General features: G+C 43.6%; 1 protein-coding gene across 2 annotated transcripts; it reads right to left on the bottom strand.

Moving 5' to 3' along the window:
* Positions 1–476: 476 nt before the first annotated feature.
* Positions 477–25,223, bottom strand: LOC137092250 (cytochrome P450 2K1-like). Of its 2 annotated transcripts, XM_067456529.1 has the most exons (10): positions 25,151–25,223; positions 21,400–21,502; positions 20,986–21,148; positions 19,634–19,783; positions 19,383–19,543; positions 19,121–19,300; positions 1,852–1,993; positions 1,583–1,767; positions 1,338–1,479; positions 477–1,152 (listed from the first exon to the last, which is right to left on the bottom strand). In XM_067456529.1, the coding sequence occupies exons 1-10, from the start codon at positions 25,168–25,170 to the stop codon at positions 965–967; spliced, it is 1,434 nt and encodes a 477-aa protein (XP_067312630.1). In that variant the 5' UTR covers positions 25,171–25,223; the 3' UTR covers positions 477–964. The 2 variants fall into 2 exon arrangements, with proteins under 2 accessions (XP_067312630.1, XP_067312622.1); XM_067456521.1 differs by lacking the exon at positions 25,151–25,223 and having other exon boundaries at positions 21,400–21,597.

Raw genomic sequence — 25,223 nt, 5'->3', positions numbered from 1 at the left:
TCAATAAAGAACTGCGTTTGGATCCTACCTTCTGTTTTAGAGCGGTCGTTACACCACCAGTCATTTACCATTTGTTGTACAATATATATTTTTTACAATGTAAAAAATCTTAGGCTCCCTCTCAGTCAAATGCCTAACTCAAAGGTACATTCATTATGCAGTTCATTATGTGGTTCTTTTGCTCTCTCAGGTGTCAATTACAGCATTATTCATGATCGTTCACACCTCTTCCCATATGGGCTTTGTAAGCAAAAAGTGTCTTACAAAATTGAAATCAATATATTGTTTTATGTTAATGAATAGCTACAATTATTCTCACATAAGTTTGAAGCAAAAACTCTAGGCAACAACATCCGTTAGTCAAACATCTTTTGAACATTTATCTATTAAAAATGAAATTATTGATTAAGCTCTGGCAAATAGCAAAGATTAACATCATTGTATCTTGCAAAACATTGTATTTTGTTCCAGCATATCATTTAATGATAACAAATAATTTGATAAATATTTATCCATCACCAGTAAATAGGTACATTTTCAGCAGGCTCATTAGCATGGCTCAGTTATTTGATGTCACAACTACAATTTTCTGCATAGATGAGAATATAAGTGATAAACAAAATTATATGAAAATAAACATACAAATATATATTATTTATTTCAAATCAAATTATTTTTTTAAATTATTTCAGATTGAATCTTATCTTACACAGTTGTGCCTCTTACGCAATTTTGTTAAAGGAGGTTAATTTTTGTGTAAAAACACAAAAAAAAAAAAAGTACATTAAAAGTAAACAAACACTATCCATGCTCCAGCTGCTCAATGAGTTTCATGCAATAAAATAAGTCAGAAGTGATTTTGCACATTTTTCAGATTCATGGAATTTTTCACATTGTTTTGTTTTGTGAATTTACTTCTTCTTATTTAAAATTAAAGTAAAACATGTTATTTCTGTTTTGATTGTCAGGAGCGTCTGATCGCACACAGCTTGTGTGGACACGGATTCAACGTGATTCCGACAATTCCTTTGAGATCCAAATCTTCTCCGGACACTCCAGGTGGAGTTGTGAAGCGGTAGCTCTGAAGGAGGGAAGTAATGAACAGGAAGACTTCCATCCTGGCCAAACTCTCTCCAGGACAAACCCTTCGACCTGAGAGAGAGAGAGAGAGAGAGAGAGAGAGAGAGAGAGAGAGAGAGAGAGAGAGAGAGAGAGAGAGAGAGAGAGAGAGAGAGAGAGAGAGAGAGAGAGAGAGAGAGAGAGAGAGAGAGAGAGAGACTTTAAAATACATTTACTTTAAATACTTTAAAATACTGTGTGCTTAGATTTGACTGTACCTGCAGAAAAAGGCATGAAAGCATCTCTCTTGACAAACTGGCCCTTCTCATCAAGAAAGTGTTCTGGGTAAAAGCTGTTTGGTTTCTCCCATTCACTTCCGTCCTTCAATACAGACGTCAACAGAGGAACGACAGTGGTACCCTAGAGAATGGAGAAAAGACCCAATTAAATTGTCTCTAAAATTATAATTTTCATTTCTTTATATTTTCCATTGGTCATGTAATTATTTGTTCTTCTGACTGACCTTCTGAATGAAGTATCCATTGAAGTGAACATCACAACTGGTCTTATGAGGGAGATTCAGGGGTACTATATCACCCAGTCTCTGAGTTTCATGAATCACAGCGTCTGTGTACGGTAATTTCTTTCTATCTTCCACCACTGGCTGACGTCCACCGATCACTCGCTCAATCTCCTCATGAACTCGATCTGCACACAAATGCAATGCACATTTGTTCTTATGGACACCACTGGACTCTGCACAGGAAACTCTTGGAATTACTGTGTTTTTACCCTGTATATGAGGGTATTTTGCCATGAGCATCAAACCCCAGCGCAGAGTCGTTCCTGTCGTGTCAGTTCCAGCGACAAACAGATTTCCCACCGTCATGAGAAGATTCTCCTGGTGAAAGTATGTGTCCCTATTGCCGGATTGCTGGCAAGTACAAATGCACAAATTTATCCTTTTCACTAAAATACTACAATTTACTAAAATATTACAAAGTGTTGTACTGATTATAATATATTTAAAAAAACAATACAATTAATGTAGTTTAAGATCCAAAATCCAAAAGGATATTGAAGGGGTCATCTAATGGTACATGCACTTTTACAAGCTGATTGCATGTTAATGTGTGTTGGAAGTGCCTTTACACAACTATCCTATAATGATAAAATCCATCCAGTGTTTTTTTTTTTTTTTTTTTTTTTAAATCTCCTTATACGTTTTCCCCGATCTCAAATCTAGCCGTTCGACGGTGTGACGTCACACACACCCCTCTCACGATTGTTGATTGACAAGCAGCGTTTCACCTCAGACCCGCCCTGAGCGAGCTCTGTCATCATTATCATAAGCCCCGTTTCCACCGCAGGAACTTTACCCAGGAACTAGGAACTTTGGGTGGTACTTCGTGTGTTTAGACCGCAGGAACCAGGGTATAAATGAAGTTCCGGGTAAATATTTCTACCCTCCAAACGGCCCTGCTCGCGGGGTCGTACTTTTTCAAAGTTCAGGAACTTTCGAGGGCGGGACTTGGGCGCTGAACATGCTGATTGGTTGAGCTCGCAGCATTTAGGTTCAACTCGGCATTTTTAAAAGTCTTACACGCCGCGCTCATGTTGACAAGAGAGGAAAGTTAATTTTTCTGAGGGGTTAACTTTTTATTTCGTAAGTTATAAGATAATGAAGATAATGTTGGAGTAATGACACAGCGTATATTGCCCCAGGCAGTTTTTTACTTTAACTGCGCCTGACAGAAGAATTATTATTATTTTTTCTGAGATGATTATTTAAACAAATAAATAGCTTATAATAACTAAATCCACTAAATCTTTCAATCGGTACACACAAAAATGATTACTGTCCGCTAGGGCTGTCATTTTTGAAAAAAAATCTAATTCGAACGGATATCAAATATTCGAATATATTCAATTATCTACAACGCCGTCATCTCCAGCAGCTGGAATGTGTTTACGGATGCCATAGCAACTCTCAACGGCCACCAGGACTTTACGGTTTTATAAAAGCTATTCATTTGTTGTAAAGTGAAATAATCATCTCAGAAAAAATTAATTCTAATGTCAGGCGCAGTTGAAGAAGTTGATTGTTTGCTTACATAGGCTTAGGGACAGTGTCATTGTGCCAACATTATCTTCATAACTTCTTATGAAATAAAAAGATTATCCCTCAGAAAAATGTATTTTCCTCTCTTGTCATGCTTGGTGCATGAGCACGACGTGTGCTCTTCAGTGGGGCGCGCGCTGTTGTCACATAAGGACGCACACTCAAAAGTAATCCGGTCAGGTCATTTACATGGTGAAATGTTTCGTTTGATCGATTCATGAAAAGATTTATCCACCCATCTCAAAACGATTACAATTTCATTCAGTTTGGGCATTTTTATTACGATTGAGGTGTTTATATGGAGCATTTTCCTTCAGATTGGACTTTTAAACTGATTACAGTGCTCCATGTAAACGCACCGGCAGTAAAAAAAAAAATTGCGCTACATGGCACTTTAAAAACCGGATAGTTTATTTATAGTTCGATTACGGATATTTCACGTCATCTTCGAATGCATATTCGAATATCGAATAAAAAGTGACAGCCTTGTCCTTCACTGGCTCGGAGGAGCAGTCGCGTGCAGTCCTACATCACCGGACTAATTTGCCTAATCTTCTCGGAACTTTATCGCGGTCGAAACGCAGACAGCTGCAGGTCTGGGGGGGAGAAAAGTTCCTGTAAAAAAGTTCCTGGTACAAATTGTTCCGGGTAATTTTGGTGGAAACGGGGCTATAGTCTGCCATTTTTGTACACTGGAGCAGAATGGGATTGTAGTTTTCTGTCCTTGGGTATAATAATGAACACAGCAGTCATTCTGATGTTCCTAAATCCGAACCGCTGAAGACACAATGGCTGAGTTTTGTTTTCGTCCATGTTTTTATGTTTGTGCGAACCACAAAACAATTCTCACCAGACTGCTTTATAACCGAGGGTCAGTATTAAGTATGTATGCATGAATTGTAAGCATGCATTTCTATGTATGACGTTCTCAATATAATTCATAATTACATTAACCAACCATTCAGAAATGTCCTGTTTAGCCTTAAATGTTGCGAGCCATACGTGGCAACCAGAATCGTTGCTTTACCAAAAAACTGGTAAGGCGAACCCCTGGATGAAAAAATGAAAATTATGTCATTGTCAAAAAAAAAAAAAAAAAAAAATACTCACATAAGTGCGTTGCTTCATTCATTGATTAATGTAATCTCATCCTGTCTGCAAATCCAGTCTTGTTTACAAGCAAATCAGTGATCAGAAAAGAAGGAACAAACATGCAATGTCTTCCCCACGTGAGCTGGATATTCATTAAAAATAATGTGCATCCATGCATTCATAATTTTGGAATCCGAATTAAGCTTATGCGGTATGTTTTTTTTTTTTTTTTTAGTTGTATCATGTTAGCTCAATGTTGGCCTGTGTCATGTCAGGTACAAGTCAGTTGGCGGGGCTACAGAATCAGACGTTCTTCTTCTGTTGAGAAAGTTTCACCACACAATGACTTTGACAGCCTGGCATATTCTGAGATCGAGCGTTTGCTAGCCCTGGTGTCAATAGCTTTTCTTTGTATCTACAGTCACCAAACAATTAAGCCTAATTCAAGCTACATTTCATGTATGAGTATGAAAATTCTGTAGAAAATTTAATAGCCCAATACCTACAAAAAAGTCCCTGGATGCCAAATCTGAAAAACCAACAGGAAGTGAGATTTTCAAATTTTCTCTGCAAAATTGCTGCAAATTTTGCCATGTCCAGATGTTATACTTTAACAAACTCCTAGAGATTGAATCAGATCATAATCTTATTTGCACAGTCTAATCTAAAGGCCTTGGTGAAGTTAAATTGAGAAGATCTTGAACTTTCGCTGGAGGGCATGCCCGTGGAAAAAGGAAGTTGTTGTAATTCGCATACAATGTCCGATCTGCCCCAAACTTCACATGTTTGATAAGAGTCTGTGCCCGGTTGCATAAAACACCTTAAGTGAAAATTTCCCTTAAGATCGCCCTTAGGTTTCCCTTAAACTTAAGGGTGTTGCATAAAATAACCCTTAAGTGTCACTTAAGGGTTTCTTAAACTGAAACGTCATAAACCCTTAGAATTATCCTCAAATGTCTATTTTTCACTTAAGTAATCCCTTAAAAACCGTTAAGTGTTGCATAAAGCCCCTTAACTGTCATTTTCCTAAGTATAGTTTAAGGTTAGGAAAAGTTTACCTTAAGAATTGACGAACATTAATGAGAAAAAAATAGCTGAGTTTATTGATCCTGTTGAAGATGTAAATGTGCCAAAGCGAATTTTTCGCGATAGGGAGAATCCTCTGGACCATCTTAGCAATGAAAAACTGCTTCGCGAATATAGATTTGATCGCCGCGGGATATATGAGATCGCTAACAAACTGGAAGGCGATCTTGATCATGTTACCCAGCGCAACCACTCACTACCCTCTGTGTTACAGTTGCTTATAGCACTTCGGTTCTTTGCAACTGGGAGTTTCCAGTCTGTGGGAGATGTTTTCCATGTTCATAAATCGTCAGTTAGTAGAGTTATTCACCGGGTTACAGGGGCTCTCTGCCGTCATTTAAGCCAAACTGTGACATTTCCATCGCGTGTTGAACTGGATGCCATTCAAACCTCTTTTTTTCGGAAAGCGGGGTTTCCTCGAATAAGTGGTGTAATCGATGGCACACATGTCAGAATTCAGGCTCCCCGCACGCATGAAGATCTGCAGTATGTTAACAGAAAAAATTACCATTCTGTTAATGTGCAGCTAGTGTGACCATCTGTGCAGAATTAGAAATGTTGTTGCATCATGGCCAGGGAGTACACATGACTCTAGACTTTGACAGAGAGCTATAGCCTATTAACTTTAAAAAGTTGAAAATTAAGTAAAAACATATAGGCTATTGTCAACTTATTGATCATATTTTTTCAATGTATTAAAATGTATTTTGACTTGTTGATAATTATGGTCATCGTTTGATCCTAGGAAAGATACAACAATGTGTTGACACACACACGGTCAGTAATTGAGAGGACGATAGGACAGCTCAAACGGAGATTTCACTGTCTCCACAGCGAGCTGCGCGTCGAGCCTCCAATAACGTTACCAAGCATAGTATTTTATTTTGTCGTGATCTTCAAATCGTTTATCCTCAGCAGTGATCATTTTTATTTGATTTAAGACAATAATGTTCTCTCACTCCGTGTAATATTCCTCTTGTTGAATCTCAGCTTCACTCTCTAACCCGCCAGCGTAGCGTGTCTATGGCAACAATAGAATTTTATAACGGTAAAACCTGGGTCGCAGTCGTGAAACACTTAGCGGCGTCCCTTACCTAAGAGAACCGTTTAAGGGATTATATGCAACACCCTTAAATCATTCCCTTAGATAAGGGGAAATCACGCCTTAAGTATCATACTTAAGGGAAAAACTTAAGGAGTTTTATGCAACCGGGCACTGGAACTGAACACATTTGCATGTAGATGTGTTCAGTTCCGGACTCTTATCAAACATGTGAAGTTTAAGGCAGATTGGACATTGTATGCCGAGTTACAACAACTGCCTGTTTCATATTCTGCACAGCTCATCTGTAGGTATTAGGAAATGCCATGTTTTACATTGTGATTAACTTCTCATTGAGATTTAATCAGAACATGATGTTTGGTCAGTCTAATCTTAAGGCCTTGGTGATGTTAAATTGTGTAGATCTTCAGTTTTCACTGAAGGGCGTGGCGCCCTGACAAAGACTGATGTTTCATGTGGAAGTGTGGCACATCAAAATGACTTTACTGTATTTCTCCTATATTTACCCACTGTAAATATATGCACTTCCTCACGATTTGCTGTTTTCCTAAGTCCACCGGGTGGGGGTGACCCCGGGTGTGAGGGCCCTTTCATCCCTGCTTGTAGATTTAATTTGTTTTGCATTTAGTTTGTATTTATGTTAAGACAACTGCACTTGGGTTCTGCAACTTGCCTGCAGTGGATATGTTACACATTTTAAGTAATGTAGTTAAAGGCACAATATGTAAGATTTTTGGATTAAAATACCCCAAAACCACTAGAAAAATGTTTTAAATATTTTTTTTATTACTTTTGTACTTCCATTATCCCAACCGTTTCCAACACTGCATATATCCAGAAAAAAAACTTAAATCAGCATTTTGACTGTGTCCATGCATTGCCTATCAATGACATCAAACTCATATTACCCTCGATTTCTATGGAAACACCAAAGACGCATTAACATATGTGTTTTATTAGACAGGTGAGCAACTGTTTGGATGCATTAATTGACAGAAAAGTAATCTTTTTTATATAGCTCAACACAGTTAGTCTTGTTTGTTAGAATTTGAAGAAGTTAGAATTTTTTAATTCTTATTTTCATGATTTACTGTGAGCGCCATGTTTTACATTGACTAATATTGATCTACTCACTGCAGTGTGAACAAGTGTCTCATAGTAGCCACCTGTTACGTGTGGTTGCAGTCAGGCAATGATATCCAAGACATCCAAACTAAATGGGTTTCTTTAATAATAGTAGGGATGGCTGACGCGAACCTGACGTTTCGACGCTGTGTCGAGATCCCGAAGCGCAGATGTGTCGAAACACTGCTCCGAGCTGTGATTCGACTAACCCATGTCACGTGACTATCGCTAAACGAAGCACCGAAGTGTTTCATCAGGTGCCTGTCGAAAATGCTTTGATTAAAAGGGGCGGGAACAAACCACACAGTCACACATCTGAATGAACCTCATTCCCACAGTTTAAAAGTGAAGTTAATCCATCTTCACTTAATGGGATTTGTGAGAGAAGATACATTTTGTGTAGATTTTACAAGTGAGATGTATAGTGCACTTTGGTTAGTTATATTTAGGCTAGATTTAAATGATATATTGACTGATAGGTATAGACAGCGACAGAGAGTTAGGATAGATATAGGCTAAATTAGAATTATAGATAATATATAATATATAGAATTATAGATATAGAAGATATTCTTAAGTGATATGGAGGCTCCACATAAGAGATGTCGTAGCCTACAACATAGGTTAGGGTGTGGGACCGTTTCCATTTGGAAACACCACATAAAGTGAGATGTGTGTATTGTGTATTGTATTGGCCCAGAATGCATGATCTATTAACTTAATTTTCAGCTAAAAAATATTTGTGCATGCTAGCAAAAAGTGTCCCGTCTTGTAAGATATTTTTTTTCAAAGGCTGGAGAAATTATATATATATATATATATATATATATATATATATATATATATATATATATATATATATAATAAATATAAAATTGACAAACTAAAAGTTGTCCTTCACCAGCAGAGCAATTCAAATTTTTGAATAAAAATGTTATGTAACAAATGACACATTGTGGCTTTATTTCTTTTAATAATCTTAATTTTTCATGACAAAAAAACAAAAACTAAAAACTAAAGTTATTTACAATGAGGAGGCTACAGGTTACAAAACCAAGTAGTTGTGAGCCAGATGTTAAAAACAATGATGTTTTTGTTTTGTTTTTAACATACAGTAGTAGTAGTTCCCTTTCGTTCAGTCACTCCGACGTAACGTCAGTGACTGACGAATGGGGGTTTCGCCTAGAAGCCAATCATCTTCGAGATCTTAGAAAGCGCCCAATGGCAGTGCCAATGCCATGGGCATGCGAATTTGCATGCGTAACTCCGCCTACCCACCTGGGTATATAAGGAAGTAGCTGGCATGAATCGCATTATGTTTCTGCTTCGGAGCCAAGAGCATCTCTTCACTCCGGCAAGCCTGAATTCTGAAGTCCTCTCTTCAGTCTTCGAGACGAGCGGTTCTCCAGGGTGTTGGTGTAACGGCGCGTTCCAGCGATCTCACATTGCCTGCCTGCTGATCTGTGCAGTGATCTGCAACAGCTGTGTGTGTTTTCCCTGGGCGCTTCGGCACTCTGCAGAGCTTCCTCTCACAAAAAGAGCTTGCGTGTGGCACGTCTTTTTCAAGACGGGTTGCCCGCGCACTTCCGGGTGCGGTCGATATCTGTTGCTGTCTTTGGGACGCATTCACTGCTCGACGTGTTTGGGCCCAGCACGTTCGGACAGTGTTTGTGGATGTGCTGTGTTCCCTCTGTGGGAACATGACCATCGCGATGTTGTGGTCGAGACTCAATGATCTCTGTAAAGAGAGAGAGTCCCCTCTGCCACACCCCGATCTACCATCTCCGAGAGAGGTGGTACTTTGGCTGGTGGCCAGGGTGACCTGAGGGCGGTGCTGTGGTATTAAGAACCCCGACGATCATTCCTCGGGCCACTCCCGCCCTCTTGCACATCGCTTCCAGTGAGTGTTGGACTGAAACAGCGGGACCGTCTGCTGACGCCCCGTTCGTTTCGTTCATACTCCAGATAGCGGCGAGAGGTCGATTGCCGCATCTCAAGGTGGGCTAGAGTCCTTTGGGGATGACGATTCGGCTATGCTCCGCCTCCGGGTGTGGTAGCACTGTAGAATCTGACCTAGAGTTGACAGCCATGTTATCTCGGGCAGCCGCGAGCCTCGGGCTGGTGTGAATCTCCGCCCTGTCACGAGTGCTCGCGGTTGGGCGATTGGTTTTTGGGGGTGGCACCCGACAGCTGCGGGCCCCGCCCCCAATGCCATTTCGCTCCCGAGATGCATGAGGAGTGCACGCGGTCCGGGAGATCTCCGGGTCTTCCCGCGACCGTTTGGTGGCCTCCTCCGCCTTCTCTGCCCTCGAGGGGTCGCGGCCTAAGGGTACACTGGGGTCCCTCCCCCTCGGTCAGGTGCTCTGTTGCGCACTTCGGTGTCCACTGAGTGCTTTGACTTGACGCGGTGAGGCTATCCTAAGCGCCCTCCCAAGCCTGCTGGCTCGTCTACTTCGGTGGCGTAGTCCAGCAGTGCTATGGGGTAAGCTGCCGCCCCGATGCGTATGCACGAGGACAGAGCTGATCCAGGGCTTACGAGCCCCCTGGCAGAGCAGACCCCAGTGGAACGCGAGTCCTTCCCTGGTCTCCTCTGTCAGGGCGCAGTCGTTACCAGTGCCTCGACACCGGGCCGCTATGCCACCCGAGTCCGGGCCGGTAACACTGCCTCGAGGAAGGCGTGCCGCCACCGATCCCGCCCAGCGCGGCGTAGGTGACCACACGCCCCCTGGGTCAGGAGATGTCCACTGCTGTGGTCCGGGAAAGACAACTGGCCTTACTTGGTCGATGTGGGACGGCTGAGTGAGCCCGCCTCCTCAGCTCGCCCATATCCCAGGCCGGCCTTATTTGCGGCACAGTCAGGGACTGCGCCCAACAGTTCTTGGCTGTCCCCAGAGGCAGACTGAGGCCATCTGCCCCGGCGGCCCGCTGCTGCACCTAAGCGCCGCCGGCACAGTTGCCTCAGCCTCCTCGCCGCCTGGGCGACTTCCTGCGACCCCCTCCCGCGTGGCCACAGCAGCAGCCTTCACCCTGGCCACGCCACAGGGCGCGCTGCAGGAAGCCGTCCCAGTCCGCGCCAGCCCCGCAGCCTGCTGAAAATAAGGCCAGCGGCGCTCCGGACGCGGACAGCTCTGGGATGGGCAGTTCTTTCATGGGACGGTGGCAGGTCCGCCCCTTCCCCCGGTGGAGGGCCGGGGGAGAATCCTTTGTCCAGCTGCTGGCCCACGGGTCAGCAGCTACCTTTGTAGAAAGAACTGATTAACCCATCCCTGAGCACCCAGAGACCGGTGACGGCAGTGTGCGCCGCCCCCGGGCCACGCCGCTCTCGTCCCTCTCTGTCGCCAGCCCCCTCTCAGAGCAGACCCCAGTGGAACGCGAGTCCTTCCCTGGTCTCCTCTGTCAGGGCGCAGCCGTTACCGCCGCCCCGACACCGGGCCGCTACGCCACCCGAGTCCGGGCCGGTAACGCTGCCTCGCTGCCCCACCGAGGGTACGCCGGTGCTCCGCGTGACCCCGTTGGTACACTCCCTGGGAGCGTGGCTACAGCTGCCGGGTCTGTCCCGCTGGGTCGCACGGACCATCCGGCTCGGCTACGCGATTCAGTTCGCGCGAGCTCCTCCCCGCTTCCGGGGTGTCCGGTACACCGTGGTGGGGTCCTATGCCCCAGTCATGCGTGCGGAGATTGCGACCCTACTGGCGAAGGTTGCGGTCGAGCTCGTCCCTCCAGCCGAGATGAAGTCCGGCTTCTACAGCCCTTACTTCATTGTACCGAAGAAATCCGGTGGGTTACGACCGATCCTGGACCTTCGCGTCCTGAACCGATCCCTGTTCAGGCTTCCGTTCAGGATGTTGACTGCGAAACGCCTTTTCGAATGCGTTCGTCCATGCGATTGGTTTGCAGCGATCGACCTGAAGGACGCGTACTTCCATGTGTCCATCCTTCCGCGACACAGACCGTTCCTGCGGTTTGCGTTCGAAGGGCGGGCATATCAGTATGCCGTACTACCATTCGGGCTAGCTCTGTCCCCTCGCGTCTTCACGAAGATTGTCGAGGCAGCCCTTGCGCCACTCAGGCAACAAGGGGTTCGCATCCTGAACTATCTCGACGACTGGCTCATACTGGGCCACTCTCGGGACCGGGTGTGCGAACACAGAGACCTGGTTCTCCACCACTTAGCTCGTTTGGGCCTTCGGGTCAACTGGGAGAAGAGCTAACTCTGCCCCGTGCAGAGGATCTCTTTTCTCGGTATGGAGATCGACTCGGTCGCCATGTGCGCGCAGCTTACCGGGTTGCGCGCGCAGTCGCTGCTGACTTGCCTCAGGCAGATAGAGAGCAAGAGTGCGGTTCCACTGAAACTATTTCAGAGGCTCCTGGGGCATATGGCATCTGCAGCCGCGGTGACGCCGCTCGGATTGCTTCATATGAGACCGCTTCAGCACTGGCTTCGCGATCGAGTCCCGAGATGGGCATGGCAGTCTGGCACGCTCCGGGTCCCAGTGACTCAGGCCTGCAGACAGACACTCACCCAGTGGTCGAACCTCAGCTTTCTACGGGCAGGAGTGCCCTTAGAACGAGTTTCCCGGCATGTTGTTGTGTCAACAGATGCGTCCACCACGGGTTGGGGTGCCATGTGCAATGGACATGCAGCCGCCGGTTCTTGGTCAGAGAGCCAGAGCCGCCTGCATATCAATTGCCTCGAGTTGCTGGCAGTACGGTTCGCCCTGCACCGCTTCCGAGCGTTGCTGAAGGGTCAACACGTACTAGTCAGATCGGACAACACGGCCGTAGTAGCGTGCTTCAACCGCCAGGGCGGTCTACGCTCCCGCCGCATGTCTCAACTCGCCCGCCATCTCGTTTTATGGAGTCAGAAGCGCCTGAGGTCCCTTCGTGCTGTCCATATCCCGGGGATCCTGAACCGTGCAGCCTACGAGCTCTCACGGGTTCAGCCAATCCCTGGGGAGTGGAGACTCCATCCCCAGTCGGTCCAGCTGATTGGGATCAGTTCGGGGACGCACAGGTAGTTCTGTTGCCTCTCACGACTCGTCCCACTGCAGCCTGTACTATTCCCTGACCGAGGGCACGCTCGGCACGGATGCACTGGCGCACAGCTGGCCGCGGGGCCTACGCAAGTATGTGTTTCCCCCAGTGAGCCTTCTTGCACGTTTTCTGTGCAAGGTCAGGGAGGACAAGGAGCAGGTCATCTTGGTCGCCCCGTACTGGCACGGCCGGACCTGGTTCCCAGAACTAATGCTCCTTGCGACAGCCCCTCCCTGGCCAATCCCTCTGAGACAGGACCTACTCTCTCAGAGACGGGGCACCCTGTGGCACCCGCGTCCCGATCTTTGGAACCTCCACGTGTGGCTCCTGGACGGGACGCGGCAGGTTTGAGTACCCTACCACCTCCGGTGTTGGCTACCATCACTTCCGCTCGGGCCGAGTCCACGAGACAGGCCTATGCGTTGAAGTGGAACCTCTTCGTCAATTGGTGCTCTTCTCGCCAAGAAGACCCCTGGAAATGCCCGATCGGGTCCGTGCTCTCTTTCCTCCAGGAAGGGTTGGATCGAAGGCTGTCTCCATCCACCCTGAAGGTTTATGTGGCCGCTATCGCCGCCTACCATGACCTCTTGGACGGGAAAACGGTAAGTAAGCACGACCTGGTCATCAGGTTCCTGAGGGGTGCGAGGAGACTACTTCCTCCTCGTGCTCCTCTCATACCCTCTTGGGACCTCTCAGTAGTTCTAAGTGCTCTGCAGAGGGCCCCATTTGAGCCTTTGCGGTCAGTAGATGTTAAGTTCTTGTCTATGAAGACAGCACTCCTGACTGCATTGGCCTCCATCAAGAGGGTAGGGGACCTGCAGGCATTTTCGGTTGACGAAACGTGCCTGGAATTCGGGCCGGCTGACTCTCACGTGATCCTGAGACCCCGGCCTGGATATGTGCCCAAGGTTCCCACCACTCTGTTCAGAGACCAGGTGGTGAACCTGCAAGCGCTGCCTTTGGAGGAGGCAGACCCAGCCTTGGCATTGCTCTGTCCAGTACGCGCCCTTCGCGCTTACGTAGACAGGACGCAGTGTTTCAGGACCTCAGACCAGCTCTTTGTCTGTTATGGTGGGAAGCTGAAGGGAAGGCTCTCTCAAAGCAAAGGCTGTCTCACTGGATAGTGGACACCATTGTTTTGGCTTACCAGCAGCAGGGACGCCCATGTCCCCTTGGGGTCAGGGCCCATTCCACCCGGAGTGTGGCCTCCTCTTGGGCTTTAGCACATGGCGCTCCGCTGACAGACATCTGCAGAGCTGCAGGCTGGGCGACACCAAACACATTCGCCAGGTTTTATAACCTCCGAGTGGAGCCTGTATCCGACTATGTACTCGCCTCTACAAGTGGCCGGTAATGGATTGGCTCAGGTGTCTTCGCTTGCTCGCCATTCCACTCCACGGACTGGATACGTGCGATATTCTTCTCAGGTGAGTTCCCCGAGAGCCCTGAGCTCCTCCAGCACTGACGACGCCGACGCCAGTAAGTCTGCCCTTAGCCCAGACACTCGTGTCCGGCCAGGTGCCCCATGTGCATGGTTCCCCTCCGGCGACCCCCACATGTGTATTTCCACCGTAAGCCTCCCTGAGCGGGTGTATTCCCTTGGCAACATTGCCACCTCCTGGGGTTAAAAATCCACCTTCGGCTGGTACCCCAGTGATCTTCCGTATGCAGCCCCCCGGGGTCATACGTGTATCCCTAAGTCCTCCCTACGGGTAGGCATCTTGGCGCATATCTCCTCCTGGAATATGCCTCCCAGTGTACCTTGGTATTCCTGCGTTAAGTAGAGGCCTTTGACCGTTCTGCTTGCATCAGGGTTCTCACGCTTGCGCAGGGCACTGGAAGACAGCCGAGTGGCGTTATTGTATTGGGACCCCCATTCGTCAGTCACTGACGTTACGTCGGAGTGACTGAACGAAAGGGAACGTCTCGGTTACGTATGTAACCCTCGTTCCCTGAGGAGGGAACGGAGACGTAACGTCCCGCTGCCACTTCCGCTGTACCGCTGGAACGGCCGAGAGTTCAGTCTTGGCTCCTCAGCAGGTAACATAATGCGATTCATGCCAGCTACTTCCTTATATACCCAGGTGGGTAGGCGGAGTTACGCATGCAAATTCGCATGCCCATGGCATTGGCACTGCCATTGGGCGCTTTCTAAGATCTCGAAGATGATTGGCTTCTAGGCGAAACCCCCATTCGTCAGTCACTGACGTTACGTCTCCGTTCCCTCCTCAGGGAACGAGGGTTACATACGTAACCGAGACGATCACTGTCAAGGTTATTTCAGATTAATACATGCAAGTGTCCACTAGATGGCGTCATGGAGACGGGTGTCGGGTGTTGTTTCGAAGCTTCGGCACATTTGCTTCAACTGTTTCAGTGCTTCACGAAGCCTCGGTCTGCCCATCACTAAATAATAGATAACTCAAACAGATACATAGAACACGCTGGAGATAAACTTCAAACTAAACACGATCAACACACACACTATACAAACTTTCAGAACCGACAAGGAGTGAGGGAAGTTAGTCCAAACATAAAGGAGTGATAATGACGAGGACAAGGTGCTGGGAATCCGGGGAGAGCGGGAGAGATGATGAGGAAGTGCGATCAGGTGCGAGACAGGGAGGATCATGGGAAATGGAGTCCGGGAACAGGAGTGATTGTGACATCACCAAGCAAACACACAGAGTAGCATTAAAATGTTCAATACACTCAAATGTGTCTAATATGATAAAACAGCGCTGAGTTACCCCCCGTACACATGAGCAAAAGAAGTGGAAGCGTTGTCTATGACATAATAGCTCTGCTGCTCTCGAGCTTGTCTCTCATTAGCATTCAATGGCTTTCATTCATACTACAGTAATGGTAATAAACCTTTATTACATTAGCTCATCCGAGACAATGATTTCTGCCCCAGTCCCATTTGATTCTTGCCTACCAGCTGTAGAGGTGAAGACACTAGGGATGCCACAATTACCCGTACTTCGGTACCAAGATGAAGGAGAATTCACCTTCAACTCAATCTGGCAAAGACAGAACTACTTGTGGTCTCAACCAACGCAGCACTTCATCAAAATGTCTCCATTCAGTTCGGTTCATCAACCATAACTTCATCCAGGACAGCCAGGAACCTTGGGGTTGTGATTGATGACCAGTTGCACTTCACGGACCACATTACAGCCTGGTCCTGCAGATTTGCCTTATACACCATTAGAAAGATTAGACCCTTCCTACCAGAACAGGCCACACAATTCCTGGTCCAAGTTCTTATTCTCTCCAGACTGGACTATTGTAATGCTCTTCTAGCTGGGCACTCAGCATGCTTTATCAAATCCTTGCAGCTGATCCAGAATGCAGCGGCGAGAGTGGTCTTTAACGAGCCGAAGTAAGCGCACGTCACGCCTCTCTTCATCAGTTTGCACTGGCTCCCAATGGCTGCTCACATCAAATTCAAGGCACTGGTGCTCGCCTACAAAGCAACCACTGGCTCTGCACCAATATACCTAGACTTGCTTGTTCAGACGTACACACCCTCCAGAAGCTTGTGTTCTGCAAGTGAACCACGCCTTGTGCCATCCCAAAGAGGCATGAAATCACTCTCACTCAAAAAACATCTCAAGACACATCTTTTCCAGCTGCACCTGACCATTAAAGACTAGCACTTAACTAGCCATTACATTTTCAGTTTGTTTGTTCATATAAACAACAACAACAACAACAACAACAACAAAACATAGTTTGTGTACTGTTCGATTAACTGAGACTTCCTTACAGCACTTGCAGGTTATTCCCCTTGTTTGTTTAGCTGCTTCTATTGCTCTCCGCCTCTATAAAAGTTGACATTAAAGTTGAGTTTAATTCAAAGAATTTGACAGAAATATATTAGTACTCTGTTGTACATTAGATTTAAACATATATTTATGTCTCTAAGTAATAATAATAGACTACTGATACTAAAAATAATTATGCCTAGCTTATTTTTCACTCTTTTTTTATAAACAATGTTTACTTTTAAACAGCATGTAGCTTTTAAATGCTTATATTATTTACTTATAATGATTGTACCACTGGTGCTCGCCTACCAAGCAACCACTGGCTCTGCACCAATATACCTAGACTTGCTTGTTCAGACGTACACACCCTCCAGAAGCTTGCGTTCTGCGAGTGAACCACGCCTTGTTGTGCCATCCCAAAGAGGCATGAAATCACTCTCACTCAAAAAACATCTCAAGACACATCTTTTCCAGCTGCACCTGACCATTAAAGACTAGCACTTAACTATCATTACACATTTTAGTTTGTTTGTTTATGTAAACAACAACAACAAAACATAGTTTGTGTACTGTTCGATTAACTGAGACTTCTTTACAGCACTTGCAGGTTATTCCCCTTGTTTGTTTAGTTGCTTCTATTGCTCTCCGCCTCTATAAAAGCGTCTGCTAAATGATTAAATGTAAAATGTAAATGTAAGTCAGTACTGAAATTTAAAAAAATCTGACGATACCAGCATTTCTGCATTCAGCCGCTTCCGTGTGTATCTATGTGCATGGCTCCAGACTGTAGCCACACACACATAGATATATGCCATAACATGTGACACTTGTCTTTTTGGCCTCTGCTGTGTCACTTTATGATGGATATGAACGATATAAACCATCATCACTTCATGAAATTTTACTATTTAATTTAAGAAAAGGTCTTCCAGGCAACCCGTCAAAATTAAAGTTGAGTTTAATTTAAAAAAATTGACAGAAATATATTAGTATTCTGTTGTACATTAGATTTAAACATATATTTTTGTCATTAAGTAATAATAATAGACTACTGATAATAAAAATAATTATGCCTAGCTTTTTTTAAACTCTTTTTTATAAACAATGTTTACTTTTAATAAGCATTTAGCTTTTAAATGCTTATATTATTTACTTATAATGATTATCATCATAAATAATAAACTTATTGAATTATTATTATTTTTTTTTTTAAATAGTTAAATAAAAAAAATAAAAAAAACATTTAGCTGTGGTACCGAAATTGGTACCAAGGACCGTAAAATTGTTGTGGTATCGCTACTGACTACTGGAATTTTGGTACCGTGACATCCCTAGAAGACATAAAATCCAAATCAAGGCGTAATCAAGCTACACCTTTGTTTTGCATAAGTGACCACTAACGGAAAAAAGACAGCAGTTAAATGTGCCTTTAACTAATTACAGGCACCAGCCAGATAGTCTTTTTTTTATTATTATAGTCGCCAAATACTATATATTTAATTGCAGAATATTTTGTGCAAATTGAATAACTAAGTCCAATAATAATAAAAACGAATTACATTTAATAAACAAGCTGATGATTACTTTATACTTTCTCCCAGTGTTGGGCAAGCTACTTGGAAAATGTAGTGAGCTAAGCTACCAGTTACTCTACATTAAATTAAGCTTCACTACACTGAAGCTACTCCCCGGGAAATGTAGCAAGCTAAGCTACAGCAACATGAAAAAAAGTCGTTTACTACATCTAAGCTACTTTTTATTTATTTATGTTTATATCGAAACAACTTCATTCATATCAATGCTATCTCAGTGATCAATAAAAGTCAAGCATTTAGACACACATTTTTTTTTAGTTATGCAAAAACTGTCGGCAACAAAAACATGGGATCCATAATATTAACAAAAACGGGGGCTTATTGCACAAAACTAGGATAAGGGATTAAGCCGGGATATCTTGGGGATCTTGTCATTTTTATGCAAAATTTAGTACACACTGTGTGTTTGCATTTATGCTCAATTTAAACTTGGGCACCTTTGCAGGACAAACTGTAAGTTAATTTACAACTCAACTTGTACAAAAAAAGTCCAGTCCAGAAAGTACAGTAGCAAAATAATTAAGACCTGCTCCAAACAGTACCAAAAAACAAAACGTGAGAGAGAGAGAGAGAGAGAGAGAGAGAGAGAGAGAGAGAGAGAGAGAGAGAGAGAGAGAGATCCCCCCGACGCCCACACACATAAAACAAGTTTCATTCATTCATTCATATCAAGAGGTGGCCAGGCTGGACCCCAGATACTTTTAACAAGAGGTGTTTATTCAAGAGACACAATAGATTTTAAAACTTTGCAGTTTCTCTTTTGTCAGCGCGCGGATGAATTGAGCGCTAGGAGAAAAAAGATAGTGCGAATGTGTACGCGCCAATCCCGTCTTTACGTGCTCACTGCCAAATGAGTACTTTGAGAGGCTCGCATCTGTGCGCGTCTGCGCGAGGCAGAAAGGAACGTAGAAAGTGAAGTATATCCACGTTCTTATCAGTTGTGTTTCCAATTTGAGCTTGATTCTCAGAAATGCTTGGGAAATTGTAACGTTAGCTTGTGTGGACGCTACCGCACTACTTGGTCAACAGAAGAGTTTCGCTATTGAAAAGCTATTTCATTGAGAAAACAGCGACGCTACCACCACGCTACTGAAAAATGTAGTTAAGCTAGTAGCGTCACTACTTGTAGCGACGCTACTGCCCAACACATGCAATAAGGTGATTTCCATACCTCTTCACTCTGTTTGCGCATGAGAAAGGAGTCGACAAATCCTCTCTGGTCATCTGGATTCAGAGTCTCCAGCAGCCCAGTGATCAAATTAGTCATTTCTACTCTATTTTTCAAGACATTTCTTACAATAATCCTTTTGCTTTTAAGGAACGGACCCAACCATGGAAATGTATTATAAAGCTACAAGACAAAAAAATGCAAGTATTAATGATTAAACAATAATTAATTCACCAAAAATATACAGTAAACCATACTTCCATACCATAATAGAAAACGATCCACCATCCCGGACATTTGCATTTGCCCTGTCGACCATTTTTGTGAATTGTGGGTCTGTGTATTCAAACCTGCTGCCGTACACAATCGCTGAGATAATGTTTGACACAGCATAGTTCACAGGCTGGGTTGTGTCGAAGGGTTTCCCTGTGAAGAGCAAACAGAAGTCTCTCAACGGATCCTTTAAAGTAAGAGCATTATTGCAGATTTCCATAAATGTGTGTCTTCAGCTTCTACCTTCAAACTTATCAAACTCTCCTTTCAGGTAATGAATTTCCTCTATGATTTTCTCTTCCATTCCTCTCTTGCCCACCCCGAAGTCCCGCAGGTTGCTGAGAGCAAAGCGTCGCATTTCTCTCCAGCTCTCTCCATTGGAAAAGAGGATTCCTGATTGACAGAAGTCTAGAAATTAGAAACTCTTTCAAAAATTGCTTTTCCTTTGCACTTGGCTGCTATGAACTCCAATGGGTGAAGAGCAACAATAAGCAGAGAACTAACCAACACAATGAGATTTCTGCACAGCTTTCATTTTTTTTAAAAAGACATTCATATAATATATTGATTGTTTTTGTGGCCTTATTTTATTTTTTTAAACCATGCATAAACGTTATTCTCTCAAAAATCCAAGCATGCAGATACATTTTGATAACCTATTATGGTAGCCCAGTTTGTAATTAAAGGGTTACTTCAGCGATTAGCATATGGCTTTGTATCAGTAGAAACCCTGGAGTATATTCAAATTATTGTGCTTTCCCCCCTCATATCTCCCTGAGACAAGAGATTTATGCATTTTATTTCTGGAAAAATTCCTCCTATGATGCAAATTGACAATTTGAAATTGAATGTTTGCCCAAAGGCTAAAGACTACAGCCAGCAGAGGGAGCCATTTCCGCATGTTTTGGATCCGCGTATGGGGGATGGAGATCACACTCAGCTTGCAGGTAGAGCTCAGCTGGCAGCTACAGGCACTCATTTAAACGTAGCTATGGTGTACAATGTAAGTCTTTTAACTTCTTAAATTAATTTCTATGAAAGTTAAGCTTGTAAAGGCATGAACTGAAATGTGCCAGACTGAACTCGCGTTGTGAATGTATGCCACGAGTGTAGTCGCGATTACCTCAGCTCTCATCACTCGTGCAGTTAGTGCTCAGTGCTGTGATACTCGCGCGGTGACTCACTCCTTATATTGAATAGACACGTTCAGTTTTTAATTGTAGTGTCTTCTCTAACTCAGTCACTGTAATCAAGTTGGTGGCGTTGGGAATGGCACAGGGCAGCGAAGCATTCTGGGAATTGTAGTCTTTCATCCCCATGGGACAAAAATACATTTTCTGTCTTTTCTCAGTCTAGAAGGCACCAAATTCAAAAATAATTTCACATTTCTACTACATTGATGACCCAGTTTAAATACAGATTCATCTTCCCAGTGCTGAAGTACCCCTTTAATACAATGTAATGAGACTTTTGCCTTTAATATGTTTATAAGCAACTGGAAAAGAGCAAATGTCAGAGCCTATCAAAACTTCTAAAGGGCCCCAAACTGTACAGACCCACAAGATTTATGTTTCAGAAGATTGGGCTGCTCTTACCATAGCCTTCACTGAGATCATGGAACAGTGGAGTGATTTCTCGGTCTCCAAATTCGTCTGCATAATTAACAAGTGCTTGCTTCACTGTTTTGTAGCCAGCTAGCACAACCACTTTCTTTGGACCCAAGTAGACAGTGAAAACAGGGCCAAACTGCTTTGCCATCTGATAACATTTGAAAGAGACATTGCAGTCATTTAAAGGAGGATTTTTTAAGTGTTCAAAACTTCTGTGGAACACAGGAGTGTTGTTTGAAGTCTAAATATGTTATTTTATTGTTATTATTGTATTGTAACATAAATAAATTTTTCATAAATTAATTGTAATTTCTGAGTAAACTATCATTTATTTTTCCTGTAGTAAAACAGAATTGTTCTCTAGGAAAAAAAACTAGGACTGATATAATTTATACTTACCTCACATAGGCTCAAGTGTATTTTGTTGGCATCCAATATTAGCAGATTTCCCAAGAGTGGCAGCGGTGTTGGCCCTGGAGGTTCATTTCCATCTCTCGGAGACCTGAAGAATAGGAGATAAACAACCAAGAGCAGAAGCAAGCAATATATTAATGTTCCTGTGCTGGAAACCTGGAGAAATGCTTCAATCAAAGCCATATTCACAGAACAATGAACACAAACTTCCACATTTTAGTTTGGTCTAAATACATAAACAGGTAAAGTGGGAGTGGCTATGTCTGGTATTGGAGGTGGAGACTGTCAAAAACTATGGCACAATCCAAAATTGTTGTACGTACACAGCAGATTACAGGATGCAAAAATGATCCAACTGCAGATTAATTTAATGTTGATAACAAATATTAAACAGGAACTAAAAAACACTGAGAAGAAAACAACAAAAACACAGAGAACTACTGACACCTGTATGACATTAAACATTAAAGGGGTATTCAGTCCTGGGAAGATGAATGTGTATTTAAATTTAGTCATTTATGTAGTAGAAATGTAAAATTATTTTTGAATTTGGTGCCTTCTAGACTGAGAAAATGTGGTTAAAAATAACTCCCAGAATGCACTTGCTTCACTACGAGGCCACTCGGCTACTGGTTATCACTTGCCCACTGCGACATCACCCCTACCGTTGTTTTCATTTTCACATAAAAAAAATGGGTAACGCTTTAGATTACGGCCCGGAAAGTACTGCATAATTAAAGTGAATTTACAGCATAACTTTCTGTAATTATAGTGTAACTATAAAGTAAGTACGTGTAGGTATAAGGGAACAATTTGTAATATTGGGGGAATAAAGGGGTACTATCAGGAAAATTAACAAAATATTTATACTGTATAAAGTATTTTTTTAATTAACGGGTAATTATCAGTGTAGTTACACATTCTTTTACTAGTAAAAAACACATTTCCAGGCTGAAACCAAAGTCCAGTGAAAAATCTGCAGATGTGGATAAAGGTGCTGGTCCAAGCAATCCACTAACATTCACAAGGAGTTCTGTTGTGACCATGAACTGGAATGCCTGCATGTTCTGCCAAGAAGTTAACTCAAAGGTAAGACTTTACCAGACTGTACCAGTGCAAGTAAGCTCTTTTGTGACTCAAGGTTAAGCACTTTACAGGCTCTCTTGAGGAACCTAATGTTAAAGTTCATGTCCCGACTTGATGAGTCTCAAAACAGTATTATAATGATGCTTACAAGCCCTAGGTGCAGCTCATGGCATGGGTGCCTGTTAAGGCTCTCATGAATCAAGTATGTCTGTATGTGTGTGTGTATGTTTCTATGCCTTTTTTTTTTTTTTTTGTATGTCTTGTCGTTGGGCCTAGAGCCTGTAATAAAGTTTATATACTTTCCATGGTCTAAACAATGAACATGAGTAATCGAATATTGTCAGCCTCCTTTCAGTCCATCTTGCTAGTGTCAGTGACCTCATTGCAGCAGAAGGAATGAGTTTAAGTTTTGTTTAAGTTTTATTATGTTTGTGTGGGCAGTCATCCGTGAGGGGCTGCCCACGTTTTATTTTGTGGGTATTTGTGGGCAGTCGTCTGTAAGCTGCCCGCGGTTTTACTTTCGTTTTGTTTATTTTGAATTAAAAAGTTGTGAAACGTTCACCGGTTCCCGCCTCCTTCCTTCCCATCTACAAACCTTGTTACAAACAGATACTGTGCTTTGGCAGAAATTGGCAAACTAACTATCCGCCCCTGTTACCCAAGCAGAAGGTCGACCTTCATAGAGAAACTTGAACAACAGCTTAGGAATACATATGACTTCATCAACCTAGAGCAGGAAATACTGCTTGTTCCAGTAGAATTTGGACATGTCCCTTTGACAACCCTGCTATAAGAACCTAAAGCACCTTCACTTATATCAAAATACACTGCCCCTGAATGGTTAATGAAATTGATCCACATTGCATTAAAACTGAGAAGGGACATACTTGCACAACCAGCATAGAAAGGTTTTGTAGTAAGCGAAGAGGAATGATATCATGTGTTCCAGAAATTGCACTTGCATTCCTTCAAGCGAATGATTCCTTTCTTCATGACACACGGGCACACCAACTATGCTCATTGGGGAACGTTGACCTGCAGAACATTGCAACTAAAGATGTTGCCACCAAGGAAATTGAGCAAGTCCTTTTAAGTGTTCAGACAAAAGGCAAGAAACAGCTGGATAAGTTAATTGAAGAAAGGCTTCTTGGTCCAGAGCCAAGAAAGGTCCAATTTCGAGATCCTCTGCCAAAACAAAAATTGTGTTCATTTGCTTCACTTAATGAAGTAACAAACAAGGATTCCAAGCACAAAAGTGCTGAAAAATCCATCACAGCAGACCAAAAAATTATGCAGAGACTAATCACTGCATACGAAAGTGGCTGACAGGTTAATCTTTCAGATATACTTAGCCACTTTTAACTGTTCCACAAGCTTTGGCATAGAGTGCTCCAAGTGTTGCAGTTGAGGACCTTGGTCCAACATCAACACCGTGTCAGGAACTCAGAGACTAGGAGGACTCAATTGTTATGATGATCATAAGAAAAGTTTATTAGAAACCCTGGAGAACCGAACATAAACAGTCTTAGTGTGACAGTGAAAAACTGTATATTTTCTGACGGCAGTTCCCATGCGCACAGCACAAATCTCAGAGAGTGCGCAGGAAGAGGAGACCACCAACAGGCAGAGACCAACAGGTAGTATCACCGAAAGACAAATCCCAGGCTTAGCAAGTGAGTCCTGCTACCAACCCTTCGTCTTAAGTTTCCTGAACACAAACGTCAGCAGGTAAGCACAGAAAAAACCCATGGACAGGCCCACAGAACATGAGACATTCACACAACAAAGTATATGATCAACTGACAACAAGAGATAGACACAGCCGGCCATATAAAGGGTAGAGGGAACGAGTGACAGGTGCAGGAGATAATCAGCTGATAATCCAATCACGAGCAGCAGAGAAATGAAGAGACAGTGTAAACCTAAACCTGTGACACACTAATCATCGATGGCCAAGTATTGGTCTGTTCAATTGGAAAACCACGATGTTGCACTTTCACCCAAGTGGGAAAACTTCATGGCACATCATGAGAGCAGAGCAGATTTGCCAAATTTCCTATCACAGCAACTAATTTTGAAAGCTCCTGAGGACAAGTCCATTGTTGTCTCTGGTAGTTTTACAGATGAGGAGAGGGTGGAGTCCTCTGACCCAACAGTGATTACAGAAAACCTTAGAGCTCTTAATGAAGAAGCAGATACAAAAAGTGTTCTTCATTGTATTGAAAATCAATCCTCAAGTATTGAGGTTGCTGCAAGAGATACAGATGTCCTTGTTCTGCTTCTGGCCCATTTTCCTAAGATGCCCTGTTCAAAGATTTGGATGAAGGCAGGTACAGCTACAAAAAGGAAATATATCCCAATTCACTCAATTGTGGAACAACTTTTGCTTGATGACAGTGCAGTGGAATACATCATTGCATTTCAAGCCTTGACTGGTTGTGATACAACATCATACCTTCTAGTACATGGGAAGGAAACATGCTGGAAAGTTTTCAAAAAACATCATCATCTGCTCACAGGCATAGGTCAAGGCGAACTGTCAAAGATGCTGAATTATTTTTGTACAAGGCATGTCACACACCCATTGTAACCAGCATGAACACGACAAGGTAGCTCCTGTTTGTACATTCCCAAGCTCCAGAAAGTCTACCGGCAATCAGTGATGCACATCGTTTCACATCCGTCGAGCACATTACCAAACTTCTTTGTTGCGCCAAGCAAAC

Source organism: Pseudorasbora parva, chromosome 2 (genome assembly GCF_024679245.1).
Source record: "Pseudorasbora parva isolate DD20220531a chromosome 2, ASM2467924v1, whole genome shotgun sequence".
Lineage (NCBI taxonomy): Eukaryota > Metazoa > Chordata > Actinopteri > Cypriniformes > Gobionidae > Pseudorasbora > Pseudorasbora parva.
The sequence above is the reverse complement of the archived record's forward strand: the minus strand, read 5'-3'. Positions and strand labels throughout refer to the sequence as shown.